General features: G+C 40.1%; 1 protein-coding gene across 2 annotated transcripts in view; it reads right to left on the bottom strand.

Annotated features, from left to right (window-relative positions):
- Positions 1 to 19195, bottom strand: part of MLLT3 (MLLT3 super elongation complex subunit) — a 291192-nt gene that overhangs the window by 12774 nt on the left and 259223 nt on the right. For both annotated transcript variants that reach the window (XM_061425188.1, XM_061425189.1), the window contains exons 6-9: positions 11197 to 11266; positions 9241 to 9370; positions 6110 to 6209; positions 792 to 863 (exon numbers count right to left, since the gene is read on the bottom strand). In XM_061425188.1, the coding sequence (XP_061281172.1) occupies positions 792 to 863; positions 6110 to 6209; positions 9241 to 9370; positions 11197 to 11266 (372 nt within the window). The remainder of the gene's footprint in view (positions 1 to 791; positions 864 to 6109; positions 6210 to 9240; positions 9371 to 11196; positions 11267 to 19195) is intronic.

The raw sequence follows: 19195 nt of genomic DNA, 5'->3' as shown, positions 1-19195 counted from the left end.
TCCATCTTAGGCTTTTTTCTCTTAGTTATAATGTTTCCAAGTTTGAACATGGAAGTATCAATGCACATCACTAATTATGTAATTAGGGCAAATTGGAAGGGGAAAAAAAACAACCTCTCCTGGTCATACCTAACATGGCCAGTGAACAGCAAGTAACAGGACAGAAGAAGGTCTTATGAAAAATAGAGGTCACTATCCAAATCAGCATCTGGCTTGTCGAGTTCCCCTGAAAAGGCAGAGCACCTTCATGTGCTCAGACTCAGGTCTTTGTTAGCATAAATGCCTGGGTATTCTTTGTGCCATTTGCAATGAAAGCAAATAAAGGTTTGTGAAGCATTATCCAGGCCTACCCCGATCCTGCAAAGCATGTGAGGACCCTGCTTACAACAGGACACAAACCCCCAACAACCCTTGAAGTCAGATTTTGGATGCGTGACTGCACACGAGGGGAAAACACATTGCACTGGGATCAGATGTCCTGCTCACTTCAGTCCGAGATTCCTGAACCCTCCACCTCCACCACAGCTCTCTCACCTCCTAATTCCATGTGCCCAAAATCCCTTGGCAAGCATGGATAGCAAAAGGCCAAGTTTATCTTGTTCACTGGAGATGTAAACAAGACTTGGAAAATAAACTACAAAGCACTGGAAAGAAGCGTCTGTCATTTGGGAACTTCAGGCCCTTCTGATGAAGAAAACGAAATGAGAACCAGCAAGAATGATCAAGGGAAACACAAAGAAACAGAAGAGTGTCAGTGCAACGTTACTCACGGTAACAGACTAGAAACCTACCTTGTCACATTCGCCATTCTTTATTTGCTTATCTGATTTGCTTTGCTTTATTGGACTTTTCACTTCAAGAATCTAGGGATCAAAGAGGAAACAGTTAAGTTTGATTGCTAGCACTGCTTGGCTAACCTGCCACATAAACAAAAGGCGCTATGAATGAAATGCATAACATCACTTTCCAAAGAGCATTTTTCCTCCTCACATTTTAGTTCTTCTCCTCTAATCTGACTTTCTCTCAGAAAATAAACTACTTATATCTGAAATGCTGAGTCAGGGCAATAGAACTTTAAAAAAAAAAAAGTGATGATAAGGAAATTGATCTATGCTTCCAAGGCTGCTTCTCTTTAGTGACAACACTCTCCCACATATGCACAGCAGCTGAGCTGTAGTAGATTACAGTCCCCTCTGGCAAGAAATTTTTCTTATTCATCCTGTTGTTTCAACATGACTACCCGTGTTCAGTGCAGTAAGGATAAGACAAACACTCAAATACCCTTTCTAGTACCTGCCTCTCAGATTCTAAAAAGTACTCCTGTCTACTAAATTGAGGAAGGTTTGGAAGTGAAGGTGGCTGCCACGCTGGCTGCTCCCAACTTGGAATCCTCCTACTCAAGAAATCAGAAAGCCAGGACCATTTTCTGTATTCTAAGAAATAATGTGTTTACCCAGGATAAAATCCCCAGTGCCTTTCCTTTGATCTGAACCAATTATAGCTCAGGTTATGAACAGCAGTTTTGCATACTGTTCAGACGATGGGGAGTTACATTTCTAATTAATAAAAAGGAGAATACATTATTATTTAATAAACACAGTTGATTAATTAGAATTTTCAAAATTGAGAAGTATGCTTTAAATGGTGAAAACCACTGAAATTATTGATGAGTGTTTACAGACATATAAAAACATAAAGGCAAAGGTAATTTGTCTTTTTCATTATATTCTCATTATCAAGTGAGTTACAATCTGAAGCTAACACTGAGGGGAAAAAATGCCAAAAAAGGAGATATTGAAGAAGTTTACTCTGCTTTAGCATACACACACACACACACACACGTCTCACGGTTCTGTTCAAAGGTCTACCACTTCCAAAATGCACAGATTTTTAAAATGAGTCCACATTTATTTTGTAATTTAACTTGTAGAGAGAGCATTGATTGGGCTCAGAAACCCAAGTTCAGGTACCAGCCCTATCATTCAATGTTTTTTGAACTTTGACAAAAATGAGACAAATAAAAAGAGCTAGGAGCAAGGGAGCATCCAGGTTCCCATTTAGCCATGAAATTTTCTACTGCTAATAAGCACTTTACTTGCTGAGGATGACATTCTAGAAAAGACCAAATGCTTCTCAAAAGGAATACACATTCATTTGAATTTAGGAAAATGTATAAGAAGTGAGCTCCTAACAGCATCTTGCCTGAGAATCGCCTTTCTTCCTTCGTTTTTAAGATTAAGATACCAGATGACCAATGTGACCAGGCTAATTTCAAACATAATACTTCTGGCAACACAAGGAAATTACTTAATCGCAGAGGCAAAGCAATAGCTTTTAGTAAAGGAAACCAAACACCCCCCTACATTCAGAACTCCCTTCTCTATTTTGGCTGGAAATGAGACCTCAAGGGGAACGTTCGTTAGCACTGAGACCTAGGAGTAAGTAGGTCAGTAGATGGCACTCCTCGCCAACTCAGATACAGGGCTGGGCCAAGCAGAGCCAATCTGCTGTGAATGCAGGCAAGAGGAAAAATACAGCCCCTGTCTGCCTGCCTTGTGCATTAGAAAACTGAATTTTGTTCCCATCATATCCTTCCCCTGAGTACCCCGCCATTCCCTGCCCCAAGTCATTGTTCTCTGGGGACCAAGTGACCGAGAACTCTCTATGGGGCACACAGAGTTATGAACTAGGTTGAGAGAGTTCCACCACCTTCTCTTCAAAGCAGAAAATAGAACACGCAGGGCGCTGAAATCCCATCCTACACATTCCATAAGGGCTGCGGCACCGGAGGCCCAATGACACTGAAATCCTGGTTTCTTTCTTCTGAAGCTGCAGAGGCAGGAACAAAAGCCCCGGGTGTCAGTGATCCGCCTCGAGTTACTGAGTGGCTGCCCAGAGAGGGCTCAGTTAATCTTCCTGCTTTGATCTCTCCCTGCTCCAAAATAAACAGCTTTGTCAAAACCTCATTCTGAGAGCTGATCCATGCTGAAGACAATTGTTTTATTTATGATCATTTCTTATCTTTAAGGAAACGACTCCAGAATAGAAAAATATGGCACCTTGTCTTCCACAGGCCGATTTCAAACCAGTTTAACTGGATGGACTCTTTGATTTCATTCAACACGCCTCGCAGGCTGATAGGTGATTTATGATATTCTGAATATTAACTTGGGTCCGATGGATCGCTTCCTTCCTTTGAGGCCCCTCCCTCCCCTTCAATACTTTCAGCCAAAAAGGATCTAGAATTTTGATTTTGTTTGAAATTCACATAAAGAAGTTTGAAGTTAAAAAACAAAAACAAAAAAACTTCGGTTAAAATGGCACAGCATTATTCCTCTCTTTTAAGCTGTAGGGAGAAGAAACAGCCACCCAGACTGCTGAGAGGCACCAAGTATGCACGTGATAGTCTCTGAAAATAGAACTATGATGAGTTGCGCTTCTATCCTTAATCTGAGGATCTGGCTTGAGAATCAGATTTTCAAGATTATTATTTTTCTGTATTCTTTTGTGAGGACTGACAACTCAATTACTCAGCAGATGGATTCTCTACCGCTGGGTCTTTGATGTTAACGATCACTAGTAGCTCCTAACAATACTCAGGTTAATTACTTGCTTTGTTGACATATGGCTCTCTCTCTCTGTTCACTTTTTTTCCAAGAATTAGAAATGTCTGACTCAATGAGCACTTTCCCTCTTCCCCAGTCCCTAGAAAATTGAGAAAAAGGAAACCATAGCTTTGCCTGGTAATTTATAGAAACTTTGAGACTATTATCAACCTACACAGAGAGAATAGTCAAGGGATATGAAAGAAGAAGACTCAAGAGTCTGCCCGTTTCATAGTTTGGCCTTCCTGGTATGTTTTCGCTTATTTCATGTGAAATTTCAGATCATCTCATTATCATCACTATCACACTCACAAACACACACACACACACACGACTAAACACACTCCAGTTCTAAGACACAGGTCCAGAGGAAAAAGCACCCTTGGGGTACATATATTTCCTACCCTAAACTAGTTAAAACTGAAAGCATATGGACCCCCTTATTATGCTTATAGGTGTATGGAGAAAGTGACATATAACTGAGTATTCCTGACAGATTGATGACTCACATGTGTGAAGCTACATTTGTCAAATAAAATATGCCAAGAAACCAGTGGTATGCTATTTAATCGGATAAAGCAAATTTTACCCTTTCTAGATAGATGGTACCATTTCAATTTTGTTTTGCTTTTTTTTCATCCTGCCAGACAGTCAATAAAAAAAAAAGTCTGACAAAGAATCTAAACCTTTCCCTGAAACCAGGGTCATGTCAAGACTGCAGCAGATCCAGGAAGAGACTGGGGCAGTTCTGTCTGCAAGGCAAGATGGTGGCTTGTTGAAGCTGCATTTATTTAGCAAGCATAGTCTTCACTCCACCTGGGAACAATGCTGAAGGAGACTACTACAGGGCACAAAAGCACAGCCTATAATGCCCTGCACTCCTGGCCCTGCCAAGGCCACCGTCACCGCCCAGGAAGAATCCCAATTTCAACACACCACCCACTGGAAGCAGAAATCAGGCCTACATAGGTTGAAATTGGATATAAAAATATATTTCAAGGTCCAAATGCTATTCTATTGACAGCTTATACTGAAGCACACAATTACAAAAGAATCCTCCAAGTTATCCAGTCAGCCAGCCTAGGGCCCTTCTCCACTGACTGGCAATGATGGCTACGCCCGTGGTCCTCACTCTCCCCAGCCATGCTTGACTTTGGAGTACTGGGCAGCCACACTTGAGGTGACGGCTGGCTGGGTCATGGGTATGGCTGGCCCTGGAGGCAGGGAGACACATGGACTGTGCGGAGTCAGGATAAGGAAGAAGAAAGTACAGCTCCTTGCCGGCCAGCCTGTAACGGGTGACGAGGCTGGGCCTGCAGTCACATGCAGGACACAAAGAAACTGCAGTTGAACTGCAACTGGTGAGGTAAAGAACACTGATGACATTCCTACTTAATAATGGAGGCTTTAAGTTGTAGATCAATTAGATGAGGAATTTTAAATTTTAAGAGATTTTTGCTTTATATGAAATTTGAAATGAAAAAGTCTTCGGCTATAAAAATCACATTTTCCCCATTAAAGAAAGATCACAGATTTCAAGGACAAGGCCATTTAAAACAACAGGTAGGACACCTGTGAAACAGAATACTTTTACAAACCACATTTTCAAGTTAACATTCATACGGTAACTTGAATTAAGCAATTATTGTGAGGTCTCATGGAATCTGTCTAAATAAGGAAAAAAGAATAACATGGTAATAGAGAATCAACCCGATGCATAATGAGGTTTTTTTTACAATACTTGAAAACAGCTTATTTTATCAAGTGTTTAAAATAATCATTCGTTTAACGAAAGCTCTTCATCACAGCTTTGCAAGCTCTGCCTAGACCTATCCAAATAACTATATTCTTTACTCTGATTATCAAATTAATAAGCTTTCCTTTAGCTGGACTTATAACAACAGTGATAATGACCATTGTTTACTCTATAGTTTATAAATGATTCCTTACAATCCCAAGTGATAATCCTTTTTCCCTGGATAAGCACAGAGGCAGAGCACCTGTACTAACCATGTATCATCAACTGTTTGCCAAGAGGTATGAACCATGCTTCATGCTCTTTACACACACTTTTTTGTTACCCTCCCAGTAGCCAGTAAGGTAGACATTAATATCCTCATTTACAGATGAGAAAACTGAGGCTAAATTAAAAAAACTTTTTGTACCAATAAACTACTATAAATCAGTAAAACAGAGAACCAGGCTTTATACAGCTCCAAAGGTCATATTCTTCCCAATTGACGGGGAAATACACAGAAATCAGGAGTAAATGGGTAACACTTTTTGTCACCATCCTGTCCTGCATCTATTGACATTTAACTAACTCATCCAATACCATACTTTTGTGACAACTTAAGTCTTTTTACCCTATGTGTTTAGTCCTAAGGTTGTAGGTTCCCAGCTATTTGCTGTCAAGAGGGACTTTGTTTAAAATTTAAGGGGTAAAATGCCTGGCATACTTTGAGTTCTGCAGAATCGTGAGAAGTGCAGACCCAGAAGCTTACCTGGTTGTTGTTGGTTTTTAATAAGGGTGGCGGGGGTTCATGATGTAGGGGTGAGGAAGCAGAACTGCTTTCACTATCACTGCCATCACTTAAGCTAACTCTGAAAAGGAACAGAGAAGTCAGTTGCAGCGTTACAGACAATTCTTGAAATATCCAAAGAATTAGGGGTAGAGAGCAAGGCATCCAAACACTCATCTTCGGGAACTTGTTTTAACTCATACAATTGCTACTACATGCCGGCGTTTACTTTGTATCTAGAAAGGGGTTAAACGTTTGACTTGCTCCTTCTCATTTAATAATCTCCATTTCATAGATAAGGAAACTGAGACAAACTGGATCACTCACATAGCGTCACAGAGGTAAGAGTGCTAGTTCTAGGATTCAAATCCAAGCAACGTGACTCACAGCCCTGGTACTCGGCCAGTATATTTTGCTGCCTTCATTTATTCATTTATCTCCCTGTTCCAGATCCATCCACCTACTGTCATAAGCATGTCACCCAAGCTGGAAGTTCAGCAAAATCAGACAGTTCACAGGTTACTACCCTTTTCGCCCTTCCTTTCCTTCTGCCTATTTGTTACAGGTGAAAATTGTACAAGTACAGCTAAAATACAGGGTGCAGGAAAGGAAGTAACTGCTAAGAAGAATGTGGACCACGGCCCTGCAGGACTGACAGTGCAGAGTGACGTCTGAGGGTGGGAGGTGTGAAGCTCAACATGACAGACCCATCACCAATCATTTCCACTGTGTCATGATGCAAAGTTGACCCTAGTTCTGATGCAATTCCCTGGAAATACACCACCGAACAGGAAAAGACAGTGTGTTTGGGAAAACTGCTTTAGAAAAATACAGTGTCTTTCAACAATGAAAGACAATAAAAATATCACCTCATTTTTTTTTTCCTTTCCATTGAAAATGGAATTTTCTTTCAGCGAGAATAGGAGATACGTCTTTATTTACTCTGCTGAATGTGTGCACTCTTTTAGAAATGTCCTTCAGGGCTTGCTCCCTCGCTTCGCTTACATAGTAACCTAATACAATATTCTTCTCAGAAACAGAAAATGCTTTAGAAATCGGATAGTTTTTCTGTCGTTCTGAATAGGCAATCACATTCCAGCCCTATAATACATTCAGATAGACAAGATACGAGATAGGAAATGAAAAGGATACACTGGGACATCCTTTTAGGAAAAAACTGACGGAACTTGTTTTTCTTAACTAAATTACATTAATGAAGTGTTCAGTTGAAGCGCTGCTTTAAAATGCTTCTTGACTGAAGTGGAAGGCTGAGTATTTAAACTGATTAAACAGTTGAGACTTCACAAGTGCCATGAAGATCAAATGTTACCCGGGCGGGGGCTGTGCCAACAGCATATGTCAGGAGGGAGGGAGAGCCTTGCAAACAACATGCATCACACATCAGTCAACTCACAAACATGTATGATCTGACCCATGTTGACTCAGGGGACAAGGCAAAGAGGGAACAGGCCACAGCCCATCACAGAGTGTCTAGATCTTCTACATACTAAGTTGGGAGATGTCTAAACTGGTTATGCATTTTTTCACCAGCTAAATGTAAAAGCAGTCAGTGGTCAGGATTTCAATTGTTATAAAGATGCTCCTAGCCTACAAGTGTCAGTTCATTTTTAGGTTTTTTTTTTTTTTGCCCCATCAGTTTCCTTCTTGTTAGATTAAAACTTGTAAAGGGAAACATTATAAGGCCAAGACCATAAGGTTCCTTATGTCTCTCTTATTTAAAAGGAATACAGATGGGTGATTTTGGGAGATGAGTAGAGAAAAAGGAATTGAGTACAGCCATAAGGAAGAACCACTGAGAGATGGGACAGGGTATATATTCTAAGGAGACTCTTCTCCAAGGACACGAAGGAATTACCAATTAACAAACACATGGTCTGTCCAGTTTGGGTTAAGATCACATCATTGTGGGGAATTTTAGGGCCTGCTACCCAGTAATGGATAATGAGAAAAGACTTAATGCAATATATTATCAATGTAATTGGATTTTAAGTTCAAATAGATTCATATTTTTTCCTACTCAAAACCCATTAAAGTAAGCACAGCTATTTGTTTTGCTCATGATAAATAAAATTCTCGAGGCAATTTCAAGTTGACTATTAATTATAAGTGACATGAATTAGCATCTTTCCAATGCAGAAGTATGCCTCGCTGCATTAAAGCTACTTAAGTAACAGTCAGCGCACTTAAAAGGAATTTAGTTTCTGGAAAACACACAGGTGATCCCAGTTTTAATTAGGTCACACATAATTCATTGAAATCAATCATGCATTTCTAACTACAAACAGTGAACACATTTCCTCAAATTCTGAGTTATGAATACCTACAGCAACGAAGCTACACAAATTCTTCAAATGAAAGCAGAGTTCATTTCAGCCGCCGGTCCAGCCACCATGGCATTTACTTTGAAGAGCAAAAGCTTCCAATAGGACTTTTTCTCTGTAAAATTTATAGAGGAAAAACCTCTCCTTTCTGAGAACAAGGGATAAAATAGTTCCCTGGGGAACGGTGAGTGTAAGCATGCCAAGGTGCCCCAACTTAAACTTTGTACAGCGTATAATCTATAAAAATAGTTTATATTATATACAAATATCGTGTATTAACATCTATAAAGGGAATCTAGAAAGACGGTACTGATGAACCTATATGCAGGGCAGGAATAAAGATGCAGATGCAGTGGACCGACTTGAGGACACAGCATGGGGGTGTTAAATAGTGGGAAGCTGCTACGTAACACAGGAAACCCAGTCTGACACTCCCTGATGACCGAGAGAGAGAGTTACGGCTAATTTGTGTTGTTGTATAGCAGAAACTAACACAACAGGATAAAGCAAGCACCCTCCAGTTAAAAATACACACACACTATACTATCGAATTACTATGCTGTACACCTGAAACTAACATAATAGAGTAAGTCAGCTATACTTTAATAAAAATAAATGAAACAAATTCAAAATACTTAAAAAAAAAATGAATGTGACTATTTATTTGCCATCGTTTTTGGTGTTTCACATTTTTGCTGTGGCTATACTCTTAGATCCAGTGAAAAGGTATGATTCCATCCCAGGGAACCTCATCTCTACCAAGACACTCACCTGCGACTTCGGCTGCCCCCTCTATTTACAGGTCTCTCCATTTCGGAGTCATTTTCATTATCCTCTTCTTCATCTGATTCCTCCTCGTTGTCATCAGAATGCAGATCTTTCATTATAGACCTTAAAGGACCTGAACAATGAGAATGAACCACAGGCAATCAAATATACTTAGCCATAGCCGACATAGGGGGATAACTCACCAGCACAGAACATTGCTTAAAAATTACCATCATCAGATACAGTTATACAATTTACATGATAAATCTGGTAGTTTCTGGAATGCAACCTCTCCCCAAATACTACTGCTTTCATAACACATGCCCCAAAATGTTCTTTACAAAATCTCTATTTCCTAGGAATTTTTTTCCTATGCATTTTTCTTCCCTAAGAAAAATCACACCTAAAAAGAAACAGAAAGATCTGTTAGTAAATTGAATGTTTTGTTAGGTTAATCCATGTATTGAAAAGTTGAGACTAATAAATCACCATGGTTGTAACTTGTTCTTAGCAAGGCGGCCTTTGTGTGGTAGTTTTTGATCTATTAAGGTTTAGCTGTTCCTTTTATTTCAAGGTCAATTTCAGGTCAAGCAAGCATTTCAGTCAAGTTCAGATTATAAAGTATTTCAATTCCATGCTGCAATGTCCTATTTCTGATCTTCATATTGATCTTGGACACAAGGTCTTGTTGCAACAATTTTGTGTAGCCAATTTTATTTTTTTGTTATTTTTTGTTATTTTTGTGTAGCCAATTTATACTTTTTAAGAATTTCCTGGCAAAATATTGGCATGAATTTACCTAAATAAGACCATGTAATAAAACAGTGCCCAGAACATTCAAAACAGTATCCAGTATTAGATGGGAGAGAAACGTCAAGGCAGAACTAATTTTATTCTAGAATGTAAAAAAAAAATTAAATTCACAGAAAAATGCATTAATGTGGCTTATTTTCATCACACTACTATAAATGTAATGAAATCAAAATTGGTATTTCTAATCTTAACAGAAGAGATTGTAAGGACAATGGAGAGAGTGAGAGAGGCACTTTCATCCTAGATTAGCCAATTCCTAAAGGCTAATCTGTGATAGGACTATCTGAGCTATCATTGCCTTACTTCTAAAATAAGTGTTGACTCTGTGTAATCTCACATTCTGCAAACTCCAAATTTCTCTGCTTTTGTAATGGGCTTTTATCTTGGGAAGTCAGTGGAACAAGAACTCTAAACAGCCAAAACGAACAGTGTCTTTTACTTTTTTCCTGGAAGCTTAGCCTTAGCCTAAACGCACACAACAATTTAATCCTTTTCAAAACATGTAAGGCCATCAGGAATTCAATGCGGTCAATCAAAAAAGGTAATGTGCAACGTGATGCCCAGAAACAGATTATTTCTGGATATAATCTGTTTCCCTGTTTAAAAAAAAAAATTGAAAAACGGGCCTGTGTTTGTAGAGTTTCCACACATGAAAAATGGAACATATATTTAGTTAATGTTTCAGTTTAAATTTTTTTACTAAATTTGAGTTTGAGTAGAAGAAAATATATTCTAAAGACAGCAAATTAAGACTCACCACAGAAAAAAGTCTATTAATCTGTAGAAAAATAATAAAATGAAAGATGTCCAGGAGGGGGACTAAAAACCTATTTCTCTCTGTCAAAGCCTCTCAAGTCTAGCTTTCACTATTGTATTTCCTTTGGGAACTCCCTGGAATGGGCTGTGTCTATAATCCTTTTGTAAAATGGGACTCTGATGGCAGGGACTGGAAAAAGGGGAATTTCTAGAGGCTGGCCTCATACATCAGAACAATACTCAAGTGCATTCCTAGGGGAAATAAATACAACTGCATAAAAGCCAAGTTATCATTCAAATAATAAAACAGTAGAAAATGGGCCATAAATCAAGTCAGTAAGATGTTCTATGAGAAAAATGTTTCCGAGCTGGCCTGGGAGATGTGGATACCTTGTTGCCTGGTCTGGGACGGTGTGAAGCTGGAGCTGGAGCTGGAGCTGGCAGGACTGGGCTGTTCAGACTTGAAATAAGAAGAGAAAAGCACCATCAGTAAATGCATAGGACGCTACACACCTAAAATTAGAAACACCATCGCTGCTCAAACAGATTTTGCCCTACAAAAACAGTCTGACACTGTGCTAGAAAATGACTACAAATTGCCTCATTTCAAAAATGCTAACACAGGAAAGTCAGTGTCCTTGTTGTTTTGTCCACAATAGTTTCATTAGATGCAGAAACAAGTGCAAAACCTCAAGGATAAAGAGGGACACACCTCATAAGGCAAGAAACCTGGCTTTGATTCCACTCCCATGTTTACTGTCATCCGCATTGCTTTCTGAAAGATACCTTGATTACCCTTTCTGCAACATTTGATTGACTCAACTGGTTAAAACATAGTGGTAATGAGGCCAAGGTCATTAGTTCAATCACATTATGAGCCAGTTAATTTCACTCTGGTCCAAGGCCATGACCCAACCCTAACCCCGTTCATCCACAGTTCACAAATGGAGGCCAGTGATTGCAAGGAGACCTGGCCAAGTCCCACACATGAGTCAGGGGAAAATGTTCCCACCACTTAAAATAAAACACACCCTTTAATTCCACAGTACAGTGATGCAGGGAAAGAGCATCATATACACACCCCACTCTCAACACATTCTCTTCATTCCTTAGTACCCAGAATAAGTTCCACATCCTCCTTGACCCACCAACTCAAAGTTCTCTTCCTTTCCCAAACCCACTGAAAATGTGGATCATCTGTTTGCTTAGAAGATCTGCTATGGAATCATGCTACCTCTGATGTAGATGTTTTTTCTTTCCAGTAACCTGCCAGCACTTGAAAAAGCTGGGACTGGAGCCTCTGCCTTGTGCTTCTCGTTATGCCCTCATACTCAGCAACACTCACTGCATACAACAGGCGCTCTTTCTCTGTGACATTAGGCCCTCTGGTCCACCATCTGTTTTGTTTTTTTTTTTTAATTTATTTATTTTAATTGGAGGCTAGGCTAATTACTTTACAATATTGTAGTGGTTTTTGCCATACATGGACATGAATCAGCCATGGCTATACATGTGTTCCCCATCCTGAACCCCATTCCCACCTCCCTCCCCATCCCATCTCTCAGGGTCATCCCAGGCCATTGGCCCTGAGTACCCTGTCTCATGCATTGAACCTGGAGTGGTGATCTATTTCACATATGATAATACACATGTTTCAATGCTATCTGTTTTTATGAGACTTTCTAGTAGGTAACAGTGGGAGGAGAAAACAGATGGACAGAACTGTGCAGAGAAAGTGATCATGCCATCCAGACACCTGAATTGTACACATTTGAGGCCCAGTTTGGAGAAGGCAATGGCACCCCACTCCAATACTTTTGCCTGGAAAATCCCATGGACGGAGGAGCCTGGTAGGCTGCAGTCCATGGGGTCGCTAAAGTCGGACATGACTGAGCAACTTCACTTTCACTTTTCACTTTCATGCATTGGAGAAGGAAATGGTAGCCCACTCCAGTGTTCTTGCCTGGAGAATCCCAGGGACGGGGAAGCCTGGTGGGATATAGCCCACAGGGTTGTCATTAGTTTAAAATAACTTAATGTTGATCAATTTGGTTGGAAGAAGGCATTATTTTTCTCCCATATCTAATATGCTCATAGTTTAAACTACATGCTCATGTCACTTGAGAAACTTCTGAGGTCTTCTCACGATCAGGACACATCTTCGTTGCTCAGTGGGTGACTACGTTTATCACGGCCACATGGAGGACACCCTGGAGCACAATCAGAAGCCACTCCATGAGGATGAGAATCCCAGTTCCATTCACACTGCAGTTTCTCCCCCTTGCTCTTCTCAGCTCCCCTCCCTTCACTGAATCCACTACCCCCTCCCCTCCAAGCGGCACCAAGCTCCACAGACTCAGACACAAGGAAGCACTTTCAGGCATTCCTAATGCATACTTCATATCCCGAGGCTGGATGGGAAAACAGGTGTCAGCAATCTACCACTCACCCTCCAGGAAAAGAGCCAGACGGGACCTCTAATGAGCAGCAGGTGGCCCACCAACCCACCACCCCTGCAAGTTTCCTTGAAATTTGCAGCACGAGGTCCACATTGCTATTCGGGACCCACAAAGAAGAGCCGGTGGACAAGTACAGAGGCCTGTGAGAGGTACCCTTCACTCTGCCCAGTGTCTTCCACTTCCCAGACCCTGCGGTGAGTCACACAACTGAAAGGGGATGCAGCACGATGCCCAGCCGCAGACATTTCTCCGGGGGTCCACGGAGCACTCCCTCTCCTCTCCAAGTTGCTCTCTTCAGCCATGAAAAGTGTCTGCAAATGGTAATATTTTGATAGTTCTGGAAACCATTTTGGAGCCAAAAAAGAGGTTTCCTTAGAGAGAGCTGCAATCCCCATCCTGCCTGGCCAGTACACGCTATGCTGGACTTCGAGGAGATGTTCTGCCAGAGCTATTTGCTGTGAGTGACATTAATTAGGATCAAGAGGACAGCGGCTATCTCTCCAACTCCCCCATGCTAAATGTGACCCATCTGTCTCAAGCATCGTGCCAATGCCGGAACCAAACCTGGAGGCAGCCTTCTTTTAGCTTCCTAACCATAAACAAGGTTAATAATGCCACAGTTGCTAACCATCAGAAAACTGGCAAATGCTAAAGAACATAATACAACCAGAGCAAAAGGCTTTCTATTCAATGTTTATCATTAACACCCTGGCTCTTTCACCAAGCATTTGAAGGGGTTTACAGTAGAAGACACAGTCATTCAGTGAGAATATTAAAATGGAAACTTTAATATGGAAACTTTTCACGGTTGAAAGCAACAGAGGTGGATGGAGAAGGATAAAGTATTGAATGGTGGGCAGAAAATTCCCATGTCCAGAAAGTTTTTTGCCATCAGTACAAGGACTTGTAGAATGTGAGAGCTAAGGAGACCTCTGAATCATCAAAAAGAGTGATTGTCATACTTCCATGAGCAGTAGAGAACCAACTGGGAGAGCTGGTAAAATGCAGACTCCTAGGCCCCACCCAGGGTGTCTAAGTCAGGGAGAGTGATAAGAACCTGGATTTCTTACAAGCTGCTGTTCTGAGGGCCAACCAGACTTTTGAGAACCACTGGCCAAAGACTCATATATTCACAGCTGTGAATATTCATCGGAATCAGCTAGGGGGATTCTACACACGAGGAGACTCTGATCCAATATATTTGGCAGGGCCAAATCAGGGAAGCCCTCTCTTTTTATACATGCAAACATATGTTGTTAAAAGAATCTTAACTTTAAGAAAGCATAAGAGTTTGCATCATGAGAAAAAATATAAACTTATCGATCTATCCAGAGGTAACAACCCAGCATAATCTTCAAAGTATTTGGCAAAAAAGCCCCCTGAGAGAACATAGCTGCTGCTGCTGCTGCTGCTGCTGCTAAGTCTCGTCAGTCGTGTCCGACTCTGTGTGACCCCATAAACTGCAGCCCATCAGGCTCTGCCATCCCTGGGATTCTCTAGGCAAGAACACTGGAGTGGGTTGCCATTTCCTTCTCCAATGCATAAAAGTGAAAAGTGAAAGTGAAGTCACTCAGCCGTGTCCAACTCTTCACGACCCCAAGGACTGCAGCCCACCAGGCTCCTCCGTCCATGGGATTTTCCAGGCAAGAGTACTGGAGTGGGGTGCCATTGCCTTCTCTGACAGAACATGGCTACCAGTGAATAAAAACATTCATGAAGCATGTACAATTGTGTTTTGGTGGATAGACCTTACACTAACCAAAGCTGACCAGGACAAAATTCAACTAGATGTTAACTACTCAAAAAGCCATTCTGCTACTAGATGAGGCTGATCCAGCCTTAGATTTTATCAAGTCCAACAAAACCAAGCTGGAGGTCACTTTAAGTTTGTTTGTTTTAAAATCAGATTTACCCACCAAAAACACAAGTCAAAGATGACTATATAAAACTAGGTAAGGTTGTGTGTGTTACAAAAATTTTCACCATAAATAGAGCTAGATTAAGATCTTAACTAGGCCCCAAGGATTGAAGAGATTATGTATCTTCCTTTTCCCTCCCTAGGTGTGCCAAAAACTAACTGCAGGGAATTCCAATGAGGTTCTGATGTCCCCCTTAATTTAAGACTTATTTTTGAACATTAAAATTTTCACTAAGAAAAAAAGTTTTTTGTGTGCTTCTTCTTGCTTATGCCCTAAGCACATGTTTAGCTGAGGTACTAAGCAACGCACACTAGACATGAAGTTTCTTTAAATAGTCTGTTCCACAATGACAAAAGTATAGGCTGAAGAATCTCAAATTCTATTGCTCATTAGTATATGTTTTGGGAAGATTACTTAAGCATTAGTTTCCTCAGTGAGCGCACTGAACCTCATGTAGAAGTGCTAATGTTAAGTTGATATAATAAAGTAAAAAATCCTAGCCCATGGCTGTTATAATGGCAGCTAATCAATACTTAGTTGCAACTACTTTTTACAATAGATCATAAACGCCTCTATTGCCTAAAACAAGATATATCTTTACTACCAAAACAATGGGCCTACCAAGATTTGCAATGCAATCTTCAACATTAAATGGCTATGCAAAACCATTTTGTAATGGATTTTCTATGGAGGATTATTCTTGTCCAAGACAAGTAAGAAAAACCGCATGTTTACAACTCCTAGAAGTTAAGTCCTAGAAGTGTTGTTGCTTCAAACAAGAACACCTGTCAATGTAGGTCACACGACAGGACTTGTAAAATCTGCCATTGTTCCTTATGCTTGGAGCAGATTTCCTCTTAGGTAATCAGAACCCAGAATTTTCATCTTTTCTAATGGGCAACTATATTTTTGAACAAAATCTCAACTTGATCTTTAAAACAATAAAAATAAAGAAAAGGTGGGAGAATTATATACACCTTTCTTCAGGAGAAAGGCAGAGAATATGGTATAAGTAAATTATTTTAGACATGTTTTAGACATATTGCTACTTTATTTTCACAAATTTCTGTTTTGTTTAGGAAAAAAACACATACCCTCCAATAAAGATTATCTTTTCTTTGCACAAATATTCAGACTGTGTCAAGGATGAGTACTAATCAAAGAAGAAAACACATATGTAATACACTTTTAAAAGACTACATCATTCATGATGTATATCAACTAAATTTATCATAGCAATCATTTCACAATATATACATATATCAAATCACTATGTTATGAACCTTAAACTGATATGTTTTATAACAATTATATCCCAACAAAACTGAGAAAAAAAACTACCTCATTTAGTTTCTCTATGATAAGAAACTAATCAAACTCAACTTTCAAATAAACATTTGATTTTAAAGAAAAATGACATTCAACATCCATTCTAGACAATGTTCTTCATCCTATGAACACACTCTTATCAATTCCCATTAATAGGTAATGTATTGTGAGAGCTATGTCAATAAAAGGTAAGGTAAAAGTTAAGCTAGGAAATAAGTATTAAAAGTTACAAAATAACACTTAAATTTAACAAGGTTATTGCAACAGTTGGAGAAGGCAATGGCACCCCACTCCAGTACTCTTGCCTGGAAAATCCCATGGATGGAGGAGCCTGGTGGGCTGCAGTCCATGGGGTCGCTAAGAGTCAGCCATGACTGAGCGACTTCCCTTTCACTTTTCACTTTCATGCATTGGAGAAGGAAATGGCAAGCCACTCCAGTGTTCTTGCCTGGAGAATCCCAGGGACGGGGAGCCTGGTGGGCTGCCGTCTATGGGGTCACACACAGTCGAACACGACTGAAGTGACTTAGCAGCAGCAGATGCAGCAATGCAACAATGAATTGTCAAAAGGCTAAAAACAACAGAGTTTTAATCTTCATTTGGTTTTACATTAATAACTTTTACAAAATAAACATGCTAAAAGAACAAAACCTTATTATACAGAAAGGTATATGAAAATAAGATTGGAAAATTCAGTCAATAACTCTAGCCTTTTAATGGATCTTTGTGTAGATCTATCATGGTCTTTATTTCATTTGTTCTGCCATGAGAAAGGCAAGTACTGGTATGGACTAAATGTGTTTCCCCCCAAAAAAATTCTATGTTGAAGTCCTAACCCCCATGTGATGGTATTTGGAGATAGTCTTCGGGAGTAATCAGGTTAGATGAGGTCATGAGGGTGGGGCTCTCAGGATGGGATTAGTGCCCTTATTTAGACAAGACACCACAGAACTTGCTCCTCCCTCGCTTCTCCTATGTCAAGATACAGTGAGAAGGTGACCAGCTGCAAGCTAAGAAAACAACCCTCACAGAGAAGCCAAATTGACCAGCACCTTGATCTTACCAGCTGACTTCCCAGCTTCCATAAATAAAAATATTAAAAAAAAATTTCTGTTGTTGAAGCTACACAGTCTATGGTATATTATGGCAGCCAGAGTTGACTAAAATAGCAGAACACAATAAAATGAAGTGACCAGCGGGTCACTCTGGACTTTCCAGGTGGCTGAATGGGTAAAGAACCTGCCTGCAATGCAGGAGATATGGGTTTGATTGTTGGGTTGGGAAGATTCCCTGGAGGAGGGCAAGGCAACCCACTCCAGTGTTCTTGCCTGGGGAATCCCATGGACAGAGGAGCCTGAGGACTACAGTCCATGGGGTTGCAGAGAGTCAGACATGAGTGACGTGACTGAGTATAAGCATGGGTAATACTTAGGTGGATTACAACCAAGCTTTGTGACTTCTAATCTAGCCCTCTTTATACTGTACCTATTAACATTAAAGAAGATCTATCAGTTTAAAACAGAGTTCTGAACATACTAACACCATTTTATAACACTAGTGTCAAGGAAGAAAGTTTTCTATGTCACTGGGAAACTGAATATCCCTCTAAGGGACAGCTTGTGAGCAGCATCCAAAGCAAACGAGTGGTAAAAACACTTCACCCCTGGGGCTGTATGTCTGTATCAACTGCTTCTAACATTCGTCCAATCAATACCACATTAGATCCTGGCTACTCACCTCACTAGTACAGTAAGGTTTTTTCTTTTCTTTTTTTCAAAAAGCAAGTGAGTTTTCCCTCTGAACTATCCTGATCCTCTTGACACTAGCATCGATCAAGAAGACTGGCAAACACATCAGGCAACACGCTACAATCATTTACTTTATTTGCCTTCAAGGGTGAACTATCACTTTCCCCAAGCCATGAAATCCAGGGTTTAAAAAAATAGATTTAATGCTTTAAATAATCTGTTAACAGCTCTTTCTTTGAAACCAAGGTTTAATTGGAGAAAGAACACTGGAGTAGGAAGCTGGAACCCTTATTGCCAATTACTCAGGTCTGTGAGCACACAGAAGAAACCACATCTCTCTTGGGCAAACCCTCTCCATTTGTAAGTATCATGACAATTTGAGTGAATCCGATGTTAAATTATAATTGTATTTAGTCTCTTGGACCCTCGTATTATCAAAAGCTATTGTTATGTCCACCATGTGCTGGTAATAGAGGAGGATCCTAAGAACTACCTTTCCTATGGTTAGCAAAACAGAAACGATCTTTATTTCTATTATATTTTCAACTTACAGACAAAGTCATTCTGGGTGCCAAGATAACTGGCTTTGCATCGAGCTGCCTCTGTTTTTACAACTGCATTTGTATTCTTCATTATTATTGCCATCTTCACTATTATTATTAAGTGCCGTCAACATTTGTCACCATCCCTCCCTGTCTGAGAACACAAAATCCCATTAGGAAACGAACTGGCCTTGGGGAACAAGGGTCTATAAATCTTTCCATAAGACCCTTTTCCACACTTGGGGATGGCTATAATTTTCTTTCAGCTTCTTCTCTTTTAAACAGAGGAGCCTCAAGTCTTTTATCTCTCATCACCAGTTGTACTTTGAAGGCTGCTACTGACTATTGTGGACAGAACATGTGATCTTTCAAAAAAATCCAGTTGTTGCAAG

Source organism: Bos javanicus, chromosome 8 (assembly GCF_032452875.1).
Source record: "Bos javanicus breed banteng chromosome 8, ARS-OSU_banteng_1.0, whole genome shotgun sequence".
Lineage (NCBI taxonomy): Eukaryota > Metazoa > Chordata > Mammalia > Artiodactyla > Bovidae > Bos > Bos javanicus.
This window is presented reverse-complemented; position numbering and strand designations above follow the sequence as displayed.